The sequence below is a fragment of the Xiphophorus maculatus genome, chromosome 23, assembly GCF_002775205.1.
Source record: "Xiphophorus maculatus strain JP 163 A chromosome 23, X_maculatus-5.0-male, whole genome shotgun sequence".
NCBI classification, from domain to species: domain Eukaryota; kingdom Metazoa; phylum Chordata; class Actinopteri; order Cyprinodontiformes; family Poeciliidae; genus Xiphophorus; species Xiphophorus maculatus.
Window position 1 is genome coordinate 1,185,521 of NC_036465.1, and position 16,022 is coordinate 1,201,542.

Sequence of the window (16,022 nt, forward strand, 5' to 3'; positions counted from 1 at the left end):
CTCTGTGCCGCTGAGGGTTTCAAATTATTTTCCGTGAAAAAACTGGAACCTTTACTACCAAACGATGCGGCCTGATCACAAAGACTCTCGTTGTTTAGCTTTTTTGGTAGATTGAGTGACCCATCTCGCAAATATACGAGCTTTGAGTGAAAAGCTGCAGCGGTGTTGTCGGAGTGGCTCCTCGCGCCTGTAGACGATCTGCGCTGGATGCTCTCATGCCTGCTGTGCTGTCTGACTCCGGGAGGATGGACGGTGTGTCGTTGGGGTGAGTTGGCTCATTGCTGGGGGATTATTTAGCAAAGCTGTGTTTCACGCTGCTTCTACATCTGCTGGAGAACATTTTAGTCCACATGACCCACAAATCCACCGCAGCCGGGCCCCACGGCTCGTCTTCAGGAAGGGAACTACAGGCTAGCCGTAGCTAGCCTCGGTTAGTTTGTTAGCATCGCTGACAGTTTGCAGTTACATTTCAACCAAAGTAACCTCACTGATATCCGGAAAATTTGTCATTTCGACTGCAAACAAACATTAAACAAAGCTGTCTGAATCATATAACCAGTTAAAATGAAGGTTTATGGTGATTAATAGCTGGTAAAAGCCCCCGTTATGTTGAAATGATAAGCGATGCTAGGCGCTAGCCAGCCTGTTACACACTGGACACATTTTATTTCAACATTCTTTCTGTTTTTTATTAAGAACTTACATTTGCTGACCTGCTTCAGGTCAACTGAACTTTTTAATCCCAAACTATAGTTAGTTGTTTGTAAAAACAAGCATTAGAGCTGTAAAATGTCAGAAAAATACAGTATTCACATCCCAGTGTTTAATATTATTATTGCAGTGAACTATCTGTGATGCAACAAATGTTTGCTATTATGTTTCAGGTGTTAAAATGCTCGGCATACTCACGATAGATTTAGTCTGTTGGACTGAGTTCAACCACACTAGATGCATACATTACATACTTTTTGGATTAATTAAATTTCATTTTAAAGTAATTGTAGGCATCTAATTTCCCCCTAATGTCTGCATTTATCTCTAGTTGTATAAAAATTATTATTACAGGTGTTTGTTTTTCTTTCAATCAGATGTTAACTTAATAAGATTATAAATCCAAACATTTCACCTACCGTTACTGTAAATTTAGCTATGATGCTAATGAGGAATGTAATGTTGCTTTTTCATAATTACAATGTTTTAAATACATGAATAGTGAAAGATCCTTTTACTGTTCTGTCCTACAAGATTTTACCCTATTTCATCATAAAAATTATTGCTTTAGGGTAAGTCCTTATTAATGATCTATATATCATGATTAAATGTCATTCTGTAATCAACAGTGTTCTACTGAGCTCCGTGGGTCGGACTAGAACATCTGGAGAACCAGATATACAAGATCAGCTGGGAAATAAAGGAAATGTAATAAAAATAGTTTTCAATAATTGGGATGCAAAGAAAATGAATAAACAATTCAGCTCTGAACTGACAAAATGTGAAAATCTCTTCTTAATGTAGATTAAAATGTGACTTTTTGTTGCTTCACACATTTAATCAGTGTGCCATTAATTTCAGAAGACGATAAATATGACTTAACATGTCAGGATTAGCCACAGTTTCATCTGTACAAACAACATAAATACAATAAATTAGTGCAATGCAGACAGAAAAAAACCTTTTTAAAAAAGGGAATAATAGTAATAATGTTAAATAAGAAGTTGATTTGAAGGATAACGAGCCGTTTGTCTGGCCTGTGTGTCTCCGCTGATCCAGACACTGCCTCTCATGTCTCACCAGTCTGGTGGCGGCGCCGGCCTCGCCGCGTCCCAACTGCGCCGCGGATTCAGAGGAGGACGCGGCGAACGGAGGGATTCACACCTTCAACCAGACGCACATGAGGAAGGCCTTCCAGCTCATGAACGACCTGCGCAGGTGCCTGTCTGCTGCTACACACTAAAACCTTTTAAACTCTTCAGCTTCCTCACATCATTGTCCTTCAAAAGGTTTATAGTTTTTAAACATTTTTTGAAAAATTTGCAACAATATTGCTTGCTTTCCAACTTGTCAGAAGAAATGAAAAGTGAATAACATTTTTCATTAACAGTTCCGTCTTTTTCTCAAGCAAAGTTGTTGTTTTTTTTACTTCTTTGTTTTAAATGAGAGTAAAGTTGTGATTTTATGAGAACTCAAAACCACACTGAGGAAATGAGGAATTCTGAGCATCTCTGCCCCGCTAACTCTGCTATGCTAACAATGCTACACTAACTCTGCCACACTAATTATGCTAAGCTAACGATGCCACGGTGACGATGCTATGCTAACGATGCTGCATTAACTTTGCCACGCTAATTATGCTAAGCTAACGATGCCACAGTGACAATGCTGCACTAACTCTGCCACGCTAATGATGCTACGCTAACTCTGCCACGCTAACGATGCTACACTAACTCTGCCACGCTAACGATGCCACGTTAACGATGCTACGCTAACTCTGCCACGTTAACGATGCTACGCTAACTCTGCCACGTTTACGATGCCACGCTAACTCTGCCACACTAACGATGCTAAGCTAACGATGCCACGCTAACGATGCTACGCTAACTCTACCACGCTAACGATGCTACACTAACTCTGCCACGCTAACGATGCTACACTAACTCTGCCACGCTAACGATGCCACGTTAACGATGCTACGTTAACGATGCCAAGCTAACAATGCCACGTTAACGATGCTACGCTAACATCGGCCTCTCTGTCAGTAAGCAGATGCTGTGTGACGTCCAGCTGGTGGCGGGCAGCGTGGAGGTGCCGGCTCACCGGGTGGTCCTGGCAGCCTGCAGCCCGTACTTCTGTGCCATGTTCACAGGTACTGGTTCTGACCCGTTTGGGCCTGAGTGAGGCTGCTTCCAGGTGGTAAACTGTGTCTGTGTGCAGGAGATATGAGTGAGAGCAAAGCGCAGCAGGTGGAGATCAGAGAGGTTGACGGTCAGACGCTGAGGAAGCTTGTGGATTACATTTACACCGCAGAGATAGAGGTGACAGAGGACAACGTCCAGGTGAGTGGGAATAATCCAGATTACCACCAGCTGCTTGGGGTTTCAGCTCTGGTTTTATTGAACTATTATAAAAATGTATAGTTTTGCTCATTAAGTATGTATGAGACAGAAAACCATCTCTGCCTTCTCCCAGAGCGAACTAGAAACAACCAATCACAGATTGAATCCATTTTTAAATAAATGGAAACAGAACCGCTAATAAACTCTTTAAAATCCGAAAGAAAAACAAATAAAATTCATTTCTAATGAGACATAAACTTCAGTCATATTCATCAACTGTTTGTATTTATTTAGTATGAAATAAATGTTACTGAGACATTAACACATTTAATGTGTTAAACTTTTTTTTTATATGTTCCGGCTGAAACCGTTTCCGGTACAACCGTAAATCTGACGCACAAGCTACAGTAGATGACAAAGTCGCTTCTCTCTGGTAAATTTCTGCTTCTAAATTGATCTGATTGGATGCTGGAAAAACTAATGTTGTGTTCAAGTTGTGCTAAGAGGAGTTAGCCTATCAGAAGCTATGCTAGCCTAAGTAGCATCTCATTGCTAATCATGTAGCAGCTGATGCTAATGTCAGCCTCCACATTTCCAAAGAAGAATCTGATTTTTGAAGAACCTGAATAAAGATTAAAAACAACAGTGTTGTTGAGCTCACATGTCTGTTTATTCAGCAATTTAGCAGTAAAAATGTTTTGAACTGAAAATGTTGCTTATTTTCTCCATTAAAACGTAATTAACTACAAATCCTGCAATTCACTTAAAAATGTTAATCAAGTCTCACCATTAATAATAATTTAATCTGAATTTCTGCTTTTAGTTGAGTAAATCCTCCAGTCAGTAATATTTGGCAGGAAGGATTTCCTGTATCTGTCATAGGGACAGATACAGGAAATCCTTCCTGCCAAATATTACTGACATCTCACTGTACAATAAAAGCTAAATCATTGTTCTGCACTAATCAGTCCAATTTCGCACAACTGCACTGAGGCACACTGCTGTACATATATTTACATATACATTCTGTATCTGCATTTTTTTAATCCTTGCAAGGACTGCTCTAAGCTGCTTTTATATTGACAGCATGTCATATTTTATTTTATTTTATTTTGTCTACATTGCTACTCAGTGGTGGATGTTGTGTGTCTTGTCTCTATGCTGCTGTAACTGCGAAATAATTTCCCTGCTGGGATGAATAAAGTACTTCTATTCTATTCTATTCTATTCTATTCTATTCTATTCTATTCTATTCTATTCTATTCTATTCTATTCTATTCTATTCTATTCTATTCTATTCTATTCTATTCTATTCTATATATTTCATTTGTTATGTTCTGGTTTTCAGAGCAGAGCCTCTCCTTCCAGGAGTTCTGGACTCTTGTGTTTCTCTGTTTTCTTTGTTTTTTCCTTATTTACGGTGTGATGCGGTCAGGAATGCCTCTGGGTCAGTCAGAACAGGAAGCCAGAACCGCTGCCCGGACCTTTCCTTTTGTCTGCCTCTTTGTTTTGTTCAGCACTGTCGGTCCGGTCAGAGCGACCAGCTGGTGTTAACGACTCCAACCACTTTTCTAAACTGTTAATCGATTTCAGACACATGATTATTGATTCTTTTTATGCTCATTACTTTTAAATAACATAAAATTAGCAGCTTTTTGGCAAATTTTCAATCCGTTTTATCTGCTGGTTTTAACGTTTGTTGTTTTAAGTTTGTCTTTAAAAACTGAAATGACGAGTGGGGCGTGCCGTGGTGGCGTAGCGGTTAGCGCGACCCGTATTTTGAGGCCTTGAGTCCTCGACGCGGCCGTCGCGGGTTCGATTCCCGGACCCGACGACATTTGCTGCATGTCTTCCCCCCTCTCCTTCCCCCTTTCCTGTCAGTCTACTGTCACATAAGGGACACTAGAGCCACAAAAGACCCCTGGAGGGGTAAAAAACCCCAACTGAAATTAAGATAAGATGTATTTTTGTAAGACAGGTGACGTCACACTGTGTGAGAGAGCAGTGGCTGTTTCTACTTTAAGATGAAAACATTCTGATTCTGTTTGAAACTGCATTTAGTAGAACTAGGAATCTTTTACTATTTTTCAATTAGATTCAAAACTGATTTTCATTTTCCGTTTTTATTGTGGTGACTTTAGCGCAGTACATTGTAGCACCGTTTCCATGGCGACATCAGTTACAAAACGGATCCCGACAGACAGCAGATTTGTTTTATTTTTACATTTCATAGAATTGATTTTAAATTGATTCTGGATCTCAGTAAATGAGTGTAGTGATTCTTATGCCAATGAATATTTTGGCACATGTAATGTTAGCATATTTACATTAGCTGTTAGCATGGCTAGCTGTTTCTGTACAACTTCAGATGATTCTTTACCCTGAAGTTTTTAAAATACTGAGTTTTCCAAATGGAAAGTTCAAAATGACAGTAAATCAAACAGATTAATGTCGCTGTAAGTTAGCCTTCCTGTTATCTGCTGAAAGTCTCGCTCACTTTCTTGCTGCCTGAAAGAAGTTCAGAAGTTTTATTTTTTTTCTCTGACTTTTCTTGTGATTGTAGGTTAAAACCTTATTTTGACCACAGAACGGATTTAGTGATCCGTTTTATTGTTTTCGTCAGAAATGACTGGATGTGATTCAGGATTTAAGGAAAGTTGCTCCTGGACAGATCTGTGAGTTGAGAAGCAGAGACTGGCTGGTTTTAACTCTGTTTTTTAAACTCTGGTTTTAACTCCAGAGCTGCGCGGTTCTGCTCAAAGCCTGGTTTCCTCTTATTCTGAGCGCAGGAAGCGCAGAGAGAGGAAATCCTCCCGCTGTCAGCAGGGAGCTGCTCTCTGTTTTCCTCTCCTTCATGTTTCTGTGCGATCATCCAGTCGCTGCTACAGTCTGAAAATATAAATATTTAGAATTTTAATCTAGGATTCTTTGCCTTTTAGTTCCCACATTCAGCTGGTAAAGAGATTAAAATTGGGATTTTTTTTTCAGGATTAGATCCTGTCCATCTTTCCTTCTTTGTTTTCGTCTTTCCGTGTTTCTTTGTTTTTTTCTTCTTTCCTTCAGCAACTTGAACGGCGAAACTGACTTTGGAAAAAGAAGCTGCTCACAGTGCTGCAGCGTTTTGTTCATCATCATTTTGTCTCATCCTTTAATGAGATCAAACTAACAACAGAACCTGTTTAGATGAAAACATTTTTCTATTTTACGTGAAGATAGCATCTGGATAGTCTGTAGGGATTTTTACAGATCTTGAGCTTCATTTAATGGTTTTCTGGATCGTTTGGAAAAGTGTCAGAGAATGAAATGAGTTTGATTTCTCGTCTCGCTGTCTGAGAGACTCATCTGTCTGGAAAGTTTAATTTTCCAGTATTTCATTCTGACTTTAATAATGTGATGACCATGTTATGCCTTTAGGTTCTGTCTGGGCTGCAAACCCAAGGTTAGATGTTGTTTACTGCAGCTGCTCCAGAGTCACACAGTCTCTCCAGTGTTTCCTTATCTTTGGTGTAAACCTGTGATGTTGTCTGCCTACCGATCATTAGGTTTTGATCATATCATCACATGGTGTTAAACTAACCTGACTGAGTCATTTTTATTTAACAATACTGAGCAAATGAATGTTTTTCTTCCATCTTTTCATCATTTTATTTCTTCTTCTCTCCCTGCTGCTGCTGCCTCCATCAGATCTTTTCTCTAAATTCACCTTGGATGTTTAAGACTTTAAAAATGTCTAAAACAATTAAGAAAGTTTGGAAATTTTAACCCAGAAAAATAAACACAAAAAAATAACAGAAGCTAATGCTAAACTGCTAAATGCATGAAAGAATTAGCAGAAGCTAATGCTAAATTCATAAAAAAAATTAATGTAAGCTAAGCCATTAAACATGTTAAAGAAACAGCAGAAGTTGACGCTAAACCACTAAATGCATGAAAAAATTTAGTGGAAGCCAACAGTAAGTTTTGAAATGCATAATACAATTAGCTAAAGCTGAATACATAAAAATATTATTCAAAGCTAATGCTAAACTGGTGAACCGGATTTACCTGCAGCTAGTAGGGAAATATGTGAAAATTAGACAGCCTCTGCTTCGTCCCAGTCAAACCAGTCTGTGGTTCCCTGGTTCCAGGTTCTCCTGCCAGCAGCCAGCCTCCTGCAGCTGATGGATGTTCGTCAGGTCTGTTGCGACTTCCTGCAGTCTCAGCTTCATCCCACCAACTGCCTGGGCATCAGAGCCTTCGCTGACCTGCACACCTGCACGCAGCTCCTCAGTCAGGCCCACGCATACGCCGGTAAGCCTCTCACTCGGTCACCAGCTACCAGGTCAGACCCGTGGTACTGAGGAGCTAACGGCTAGTGTGCTAGGTAGCCGTCTGTAACCTGGTTGGTCTCTGTGTCTCAGAGCAGCATTTCTCCGAGGTGGTGCAGAGTGAGGAGTTCCTGGGTCTGTCTCTGCAGCAGGTGTCCAGCCTGATATCCAGTGACCAGCTCACCGTCTCCACTGAGGAAAAGGTTTTCTTACCGGCTCGTTTCTGGTCCAAATGTTCTGCCAAGATGTTGAAGAACCAACAAGATGGCCGTTGTGGGCGTCAAAGAATTTACCCTAAATTTGCCAAAATTTATTCAAGACTCGTATTTTTGTCAAATTATACATAATTAAATCCATAAAAATCATATTTACTGATATTATTTTATTTTTCAAAATGGCTGCCATAGTTATCACAGAAAATAAATTTTTACTCTAAAATCTCCAATTAGATGAATGTGAATTAGAATGAATGGCTGCTGTGATTGTAATGGAGAATATATGTAAGCTAATGCTAAACCGGTAATCACAAAACATTAGCAGTTGCTAGTGCTAAACATAAACAATTAGCAACATTAAATGCATGAAAACATTAGCAGAAGCTAATGCTAAGCCGCTCCCTCTGCTCTGCTCAGGTGTTTGAAGCGATGATATCTTGGATCAAATACGACAAACCGACTCGTCTGGAGTTCATGCCCAAACTGATGGAGCACGTCAGGCTGCCGCTGCTGTCCAGGGATTACCTGGTCAAGGTGCGGCCGCATCCCGCCACCCTGAACATGAACTCAACCAATAAACCTGCAAGATTAATATCCACTTCATCCGCTCTGAATAAGAAGTTCTTACTTTTTCTACAAACTGTTGGTGATAATGGGTTATAATGTTCATAATAATAACATAAAGCATCAGTTTTCATTCCTCAGCACATTTATACATGACTTTATCTGGGTTTATTTCATAAAACAATACAGTTGGTGGTTCAATTGGAAGTTCAAAGACTTCATGAGATTCATTTATTTTAGTTCTGCATGACTTTGTTTTGGGTTTTTTCATTTTTATATATTGAAGTTTTAATAGAAAAAACTTTTATTGTCCAACAACGAGAAAATTCACAGGTAACACCAGCAGCAGGTAGAAAAAAAAAAAGTTTTAAAGTGTTAAAAACAAAATGGCTGCTGGTTTACGGTGACCTCGTCTCAAACAAAATGGCTGCTGGTTTACGGTGACCTCGTCTCAAACAAAATGGCTGCTGGTTTTCAGATCGTTGAGGAAGAACCTCTGATAAAGAACAACAACACCTGTAAGGACTTCCTGATTGAAGCCATGAAGTACCACCTGCTGCCGGCGGACCAGCGCCACCTCATCAAGACGGACCGGACCCGACCCCGGACCCCCGTCAGCATCCCCAAGGTGCAGAGCCGGGCCGGGCCGGGCCGGGCGCAGAGCCGCGGGTTCTGCCGGTTCTGAGTGTCGCTCTGTGCAGGTGATGATCGTGGTGGGGGGGCAGGCCCCCAAGGCCATCCGGAGCGTGGAGTGCTACGACTTCCAGGAGGACCGGTGGTACCAGGTGGCGGACCTCCCCTCCAGACGCTGCCGGGCCGGTCAGTGTCCGGACCAGAACCCGGGACGCTAAGCTAGCATGAGTCCGGTTCTGGTCCGTTTACATGAAAGATGAATTATTGTTCTGATGGGTCCAAATGGGCCAAAGATTCAATCATCCTTCACTCTTCCAGTACGACTGGCAGCTAATTATCCCCCAGCATAATGCTGCCACCACCATGCTTGGCACAGAGGTCGTTTTATTTCATATTTTTTCTGTTTTTATTGATTTCTGTCTGATTTTCTGTCTTTCATTTTTTACTTGGTTCTGTTTTCCATTCTTTCTTTTCATTTCAGCAAAACAATTAGTGGAAGAAAAAGTAAAATTTCCAACAAAATATTTTGTAAAACTAAAGTTGTTTGAAAAGTGAGCAGGAAGAAGCAGAGACGGGTCCAGTTCTGTCCTACAGACCACCAACTAAAATACTGATTTTAGCTTAAATTCATCTCAGTGACCCGGGATAATGATACGATACGACGCCCGATATTATGCTCACGATACGTTTTATATCGACAAACGGCACGATTTGATACGTTTGTAAGATTTTCAGAAAGATTTCAGTGATTTTGACGTTTTGAGACGTTTCCACAGACTTAGATTAAATTAATGGAACTGATGGTGTAAAACTGTAATAAATGTTTCTGTTATACATTTGATTTGTTTAAATGTTAATTATGTGGCTTTGTATATTTGGTTAGGCAGAAATCAAACCTTTTTTGTCTTATTGACTTATAAGACCAACATTTTGGCTGATTTTATATAATCTAAAATGACATATTAGAGGATGTGATGCATTTCATTATTTAAATTTTAGCTGGTTGTTTCTTTACATGTCAGTTTTAGTGTGCAACTTGGAACACGAGGGATTTGAGTAGATTTAAAATCGATACTTTGAGGAAGAAATATATCAATAAATATCGCAGTATCGATAAAATCACTCAACAGGAAGTCAGCAAATTCTGTCTCCGTCCTCAGCCTGTGTCTCAGCCTGTGTCTCCGTCCTCAGCCTGTGTCTCCGTCCTCAGCTTGTGTCTCCGTCTTCAGCCTGTGTCTCTGTCCTCAGCCTGTCTCCGTCCTCAGCCTGTGTCTCTGTCCTCAGCCTGTGTCTCAGCCTGTGTCTCTGTCCTCAGCTTGTGTCTCAGCCTGTGTCTCCGTCCTCAGCCTGTGTCTCCGTCCTCAGCTTGTGTCTCAGCTTGTGTCTCAGCCTGTGTCTCCGTCCTCAGCCTGTGTCTCTGTCCTCAGCCTGTCTCCGTCCTCAGCCTGTGTCTCCGTCCTCAGCTTGTGTCTCAGCTTGTGTCTCGTCCTCAGCTTGTGTCTCCGTCCTCAGCTTGCGTCTCAGCCTGTGTCTCCGTCCTCAGCCTGTGTCTCAGCTTGCGTCTCAGCCTGTGTCTCCGTCCTCAGCCTGTGTTTCTGTCTCCTCCAGGCGTCGTCTCCATGGCGGGCCGGGTCTACGCCGTCGGCGGCTTCAACAGCTCGCTGCGGGAGCGGACCGTGGACGTTTACGATGGCGCCAGGGACCAGTGGAGCGCGGCGGCGAGCATGCAGGAGAGGCGCAGCACGCTGGGGGCGGCGGTGCTGGGCGAGCTGCTCTACGCCGTCGGAGGCTTCAACGGGAGCATCGGTACGCCGGACGGATCGTCTGGAACGTGACGATGTCTGAAATGCCGCCACACTGAGGCGACGTTCCAGAGGCTTTTCAGCTGTTTTTTATTTTGAAGCTGTTTAACAAACGGAGGGAAACTTGAAACTGCTGCTGCTTGTTACCCAGCAGGCTGTTGCTAGGCAACCATAGAATTAGTGAGTTGGTTGATGCTACCAGCTAGCTTAGCTCACATTGACAGGCTGAGCGTCTGCCTGTTTCCCAGAATGCTGTGCGGTTGAGTGAATATTTCATCAGATGTATTATCTGTTGATATTGATCATGTGTCCATAGTGATAGAAATTGTTCTTGATTTATTGTCTTTCTATCTAAACCGAGGATCAACTCCCAATTTAAACCACAGAAAGTCAAACATGAACCTCAGTTTATAGTTTAAAGTGTTAATTTAGCAAACATGACGTGAAGAACAACAGGAATCGTTTCTCCTCTGACCGGCTGCGTGTTTCCGCTGCAGGTCTGTCCACCGTGGAGGTCTACAGCCCCAAGACCAACGAGTGGAGCGTCGTGGCGTCCATGAACACCCGGCGCAGCAGCGTGGGCGTGGGCGTGGTCGACGGTAAGACCGCGAGGATTTAGACCAAAAGATCGCAGCTAAACACGCCTTATTGGACCCAGTGTGTGTGTGTGTGTGTGTGTGTGTGTGTATGTGTGTGTGTGTGTGTGCGTGTGTGTGTATGTGTGTGTAGGGAAGCTGTACGCTGTGGGAGGTTATGATGGAGCGTCTCGTCAGTGCCTCAGCACGGTGGAAGAATACGACCCGGTCTCTGATCAGTGGTGCTACGTGGCCGACATGAGCACACGGAGAAGTGGAGCAGGTACATACACACACACACACACACACACACACGCAGACACACACACACACACGCAGACACACACACACACACACACACACACACACACACACACTGGGAGCAGCTTTTACATGAAGAGTAACTGAAGCTGTAATACTACAAGAATAAAGTCTTAATAATATGAGAGTTTAATATACATAAATTTTGACAAAGTTGTAATAACATGAGAAAAAAAGCCGTAATATACGAATAAAATTATTGGTATTTTACAAGAAAGTTTGAAACACAAGAAAAAAATCACAATAATTTGAGAAAAATATGAGAAGTCATAATAATACAAGAAAATCATAATGTGAGAAAAGTCATATTATTATGAGAAAAAAGCCTTAATATTAAGAAGAGGAAGTAATAATACCAGAATAAAGTTGTACAACAAATAAGTTGAAGAATAAAGATGTAACAATGCAACAATAAAGTCTAAATAATGTCAGAATAATTTTACTAAAGGAAAGTTGTAATATTAGGAGAATAAAGTAGCAATTTTATAAAAATATAATAAGGAAAGTTGAACACCTTGAGAAGTAAAATAAGTAAATATTTCATCTTTTAATCTGAATGACTTCATCCAGGCTTTACTCTCATTAAATTACATTTATTGTAATTTTACATCTTTCTCCTGTAATATTGCATCTATATTCTACCAACATTCTGACTTTACTGTCATCATTTAAAAACATCAACATCTCTGTGATGTTGTGATAAAAATCATCTTCTTCTCATGCAGACCATTAAACTTTATTTCATGTTGAGCAACAGCTCCCCCTGATGGACACCGAATGAAACTGCAACACAGACGTTTTTGTCAACCATTCAATACTGTTAAATACTGATAACTAAAGTGAATGGCTTAATGGAGCCTGTGATGAACACATGATGTTTCCCTGCAGGAGTCGGGGTTCTGGGCGGCCTGCTGTACGCAGCGGGCGGCCATGACGGTCCTCTGGTGAGGAAGAGCGTTGAGGTGTTCGAGCCTCAGAGCAACACGTGGCGTCTGGTCAGCGACATGAACATGTGTCGCAGGAACGCAGGTCGGCACGTCACAGATAAAATGCATTAAATACGCCTCACTTCCTGGTTCCAAGCTGGAAAATGTGGATTTTAAAATCACACATTTAAATGTTTGTTTACAGATTGACATGAAAACATCTCTGATGTAATAAGGTTGTTTTTTGCTTCCTGCAGGTGTTTGTGCCATAAACGGGCTGCTGTACGTGATCGGCGGTGACGACGGGTCCTGCAACCTGTCGTCTGTGGAGTTTTACAACCCGATGACGGACAAGTGGAGCCTGATTCCCACCAACATGAGCAACGGCCGCAGCTACGCCGGTACGACCAGCAGAGCCTGGAGACGTTGACTCCAGTTTTAGTTCAAACCGTTTTCTACCCAAACGGACCAGAGATTCTGTTTAAATGATGTGACTGATGACAGGGAAACAGTGTAAACAAACAGAACATTTAAACCTACAAGGTTCCAAGTTGCACCACACACAGACTCGTTGCCATAGCAACTGACTGATAACAATGCCACTATATGTTTCAGGATTCAACAGCCAAAACCTCGCAAACATTTCACATTCAAAGAGCAGAACATTCAGTGGGCTACAGTTTATGTTTTTAAGCTGCATGTTTATTTTGCGATTATTAAGTGAGTGGTTTGGTAGATTAGCTTCCGCTGCTATTAGCTAAGCTAGCACTGCGGTGGTTGATTAGCTAAATTGGACACCTGCTCTACTGATGATCTGTCAGAGTTGATGTGTGGGTCGACTTTTTAGTTTTATTTTGTTTTTTTACTGAAACAAAACACACAGAATTCTGCAGCACATCTACATGTTAAGGTTGTCATAGTCAAGCTAGCATATCTGGCCCACTTCCCTACTTTCTCCCGCCCTACTTTTTAATGAAAACTTTTTTTGGTACTTCTTATCTAATTGTCGTATTGTTGGCAATTACTAGGAAAGCACTGCATCTAATCTCTAATCTCTTTTATAGATTCTAGATTTAGTTCGTTATGTTGACAACCTAAGAGCTAAAACCAATGCTAGTTGTTGTCGGCTAGCAGGTTTTTTGCGTCACACTGCAACGTGTCTTTTGTAAACCAAAATTAGTTTGTACATAAAATTCAGTAACCCAAATTAAATATTAAAAATTATGTTCTTTTAGCTCAGGGTGTCCAAACGTTTTGCCAAAATCAACAGGTAAAAAATACTTGTGGTGGCGCAGCGGGTTAGCACGCCCCACGTTTGGAGGCCTTAGTCCTCGACGCGGACGTCGCGGGTTCGACTCCCGGTCCCGACGACCTTTACCGCATGTCCTCCTCCCTCTCCTCGCCCTCCTTCCTGTCTGCCTACTGTAGAAAAATACGAGCCGCTAGCGCCGCAAAAACTCTTTGGAGAAAAAAATGGGGGAAAAAAAAAAAATACTTGAGGACTAAAAAATGTTATATTTTATTTTTAAATAATTATAATAGAAAAATAAAATCAGTTAAAGTTGTCTGATTTTGTTGTTTTTTGTGGAAAAAGGATGTTATTCATTATAGATTCAAAACTTTAAAGTGACAGAAATTGTAAATAGTTTTCAAATTCTTTTGGGCTTGATGGAACAAATTTAAGAAAAAAATTTAGTCACTTTCTTTGAAAATGTTTGCAATATTTAGCCAAGTCTAGCAAATTCAGTAAAATCTTGGTTATAAAAAGACAAATAATTTGTGTCAGAGATTTTTTTTACTCTGATTAAAAATAAAAAGTTCTGTAATTGCATTCGGAGGCCACACAAAGTCACTCCAAGGGCTACAAATGGCCCCCGTGCCTCACTTTGGACACCCTGACTTTTTCTTAGATAAAAAACAGAAGTAATTATTCAAAAAATAATTTCTGAGCATTTTGAATCAATTTTAGATTTCCCAGTAACAGGAACTGCTGAACTAATCAGACCTGTTCTTTTCAGGAGTGGCAGTGATCGACAAGCCGCTATGACCCAGGCAGAAACCCAGAACCAGAACTTTATGGGCCACCGAGAGCCTCCATGTTTGGTTCTGATCCGCTTCCTTTGGGGTTCCAGGATAAACGGATGTAAATCCACCAAACCGAGCCGCCGCCGGTTCTGTTGGCTTGATGGTTGGACTCCAAGGAGCCGGTTGCAATAATTGGAGTGGTGACACCTGGTGGTGACCAGCAGTATTCCTCATCGACCCAAACGCCCAAAACCAGAGCGCCGCAACATGAAGAATGTTAAAATTATATGCAACTAAAACAGCAGATTTAGTATTTTTGAGAGTTGATTCTTAAAGTTTGGGATCAGTTTTGGTGTTTCGGTTCTGGGACTAAACACTACTGATGTTCTGCACTGAACGCTGCTGCTCATTCTGAAGCTGCCAGCCGCACACATCAGATCAGAGACACTGGAGCTGAAAATGATGCACTGTAAAAAATGAGCTGGAAAGACATCAGGACCTTATTTATTGACTCGTTTGCCACTGCGTTCAGGAACAGGATCCTGAAACAGAACCATGTTTACCGGACTGGATCTTAGTTTATTCTATAAAAGCACATAAAGTTTAAATATAACCTTCCTGTTTTATAAGTCACTTGATTTTCATTTCATCTGGTTGGATTTAATGTTCTGTTATGTTACAGAAAACTGGGAGCGGTCTTCTTCAGGTGGAAACACCTGCAAGTAGGTAAGACTCTCCAGCACCACCTGTGGTGGGAAACAGGAACTGCCTGAAAATAAGAGGAATAATCATTAAGATAAAATAACTCTAATATTCAGGCACATACAGTTTCATGTTTATTATTATAGAACTTGTGAAGATGTTTAAAATGAATCTGTGCTGAAACACTAAATGGACTTTGAAGTATATCATGTGATTGTTTAAAGTGACCAGATGGACATTTTTCTCACTGCAGTTGCTATATTTTTTATATAAATGATGAACATTGTGAACAAAATGTTGGATTTGGTTCGTTTTTCACAGCAAAAATGTAGAGAAAGATTAACAAAACTTCCTCCTGTCAGCTTTTATTTCCATTTCTCCAAAGGAAAATATATATTTACTGACATCTACTTGAAAATGTCTCCAAACGTTTGGTTCTGTACGTTCATCAATTTAAAGAAACAACACAAGTTTCTAAAATTAGAAAACAGTCTTCTTTTTTAAATCAAAAACATTTTTAGTTTGTTTTAGAAAAATAAAGAGCAGTACGTCAGCTGGTGGGCGTGGCTTTCATCAGGCGTAATTAGCCTAATTAGCAGCTGCTGCTAAAACCTTCAACCATTACAAACAACTCCAGGTGAGTTTCGTCCTGTTTATTTTCTTATAAATCTTATGTAAGTTATCAAAGTGCTAAATTAGCAGCAACACATAGGATTGCTTCCTGATTAATATTAACATTCTCATTTTGCTCATGTTTTAATCTTTTGGGGAAAAACAGTTTTCTGCTTTTCCAATGATCCGTTCAAATGTTGGCGGAAGAATCGGAACTTAAAGTTCAGCAGAAATGAAAAGATAAAAGGATTGTTGTTTTTTTTTAGAAACATTTCCACAGTCGATTC

At 40.8% G+C, this 16,022-nt stretch overlaps 1 protein-coding gene across 2 annotated transcripts; it reads left to right on the top strand.

Annotated features, from left to right (window-relative positions):
- Nucleotides 1–15,496, top strand: klhl3 (kelch like family member 3). Of its 2 annotated transcripts, none has more exons than XM_023329024.1 (15): nt 1–265; nt 1,771–1,929; nt 2,757–2,863; nt 2,932–3,053; nt 7,181–7,343; nt 7,454–7,563; nt 7,993–8,109; nt 8,618–8,767; nt 8,841–8,958; nt 10,381–10,578; nt 11,072–11,173; nt 11,304–11,432; nt 12,359–12,499; nt 12,654–12,797; nt 14,415–15,496. In XM_023329024.1, exons 1-15 carry the CDS (start codon nt 216–218, stop codon nt 14,441–14,443), a joined length of 1,839 nt encoding a protein of 612 aa, XP_023184792.1. In that variant the 5' UTR covers nt 1–215; the 3' UTR covers nt 14,444–15,496. The 2 variants fall into 2 exon arrangements, with proteins under 2 accessions (XP_023184792.1, XP_005813615.2); XM_005813558.2 differs by having other exon boundaries at nt 1,795–1,929.
- The last annotated feature ends 526 nt before the right edge of the window (nt 15,497–16,022 follow it).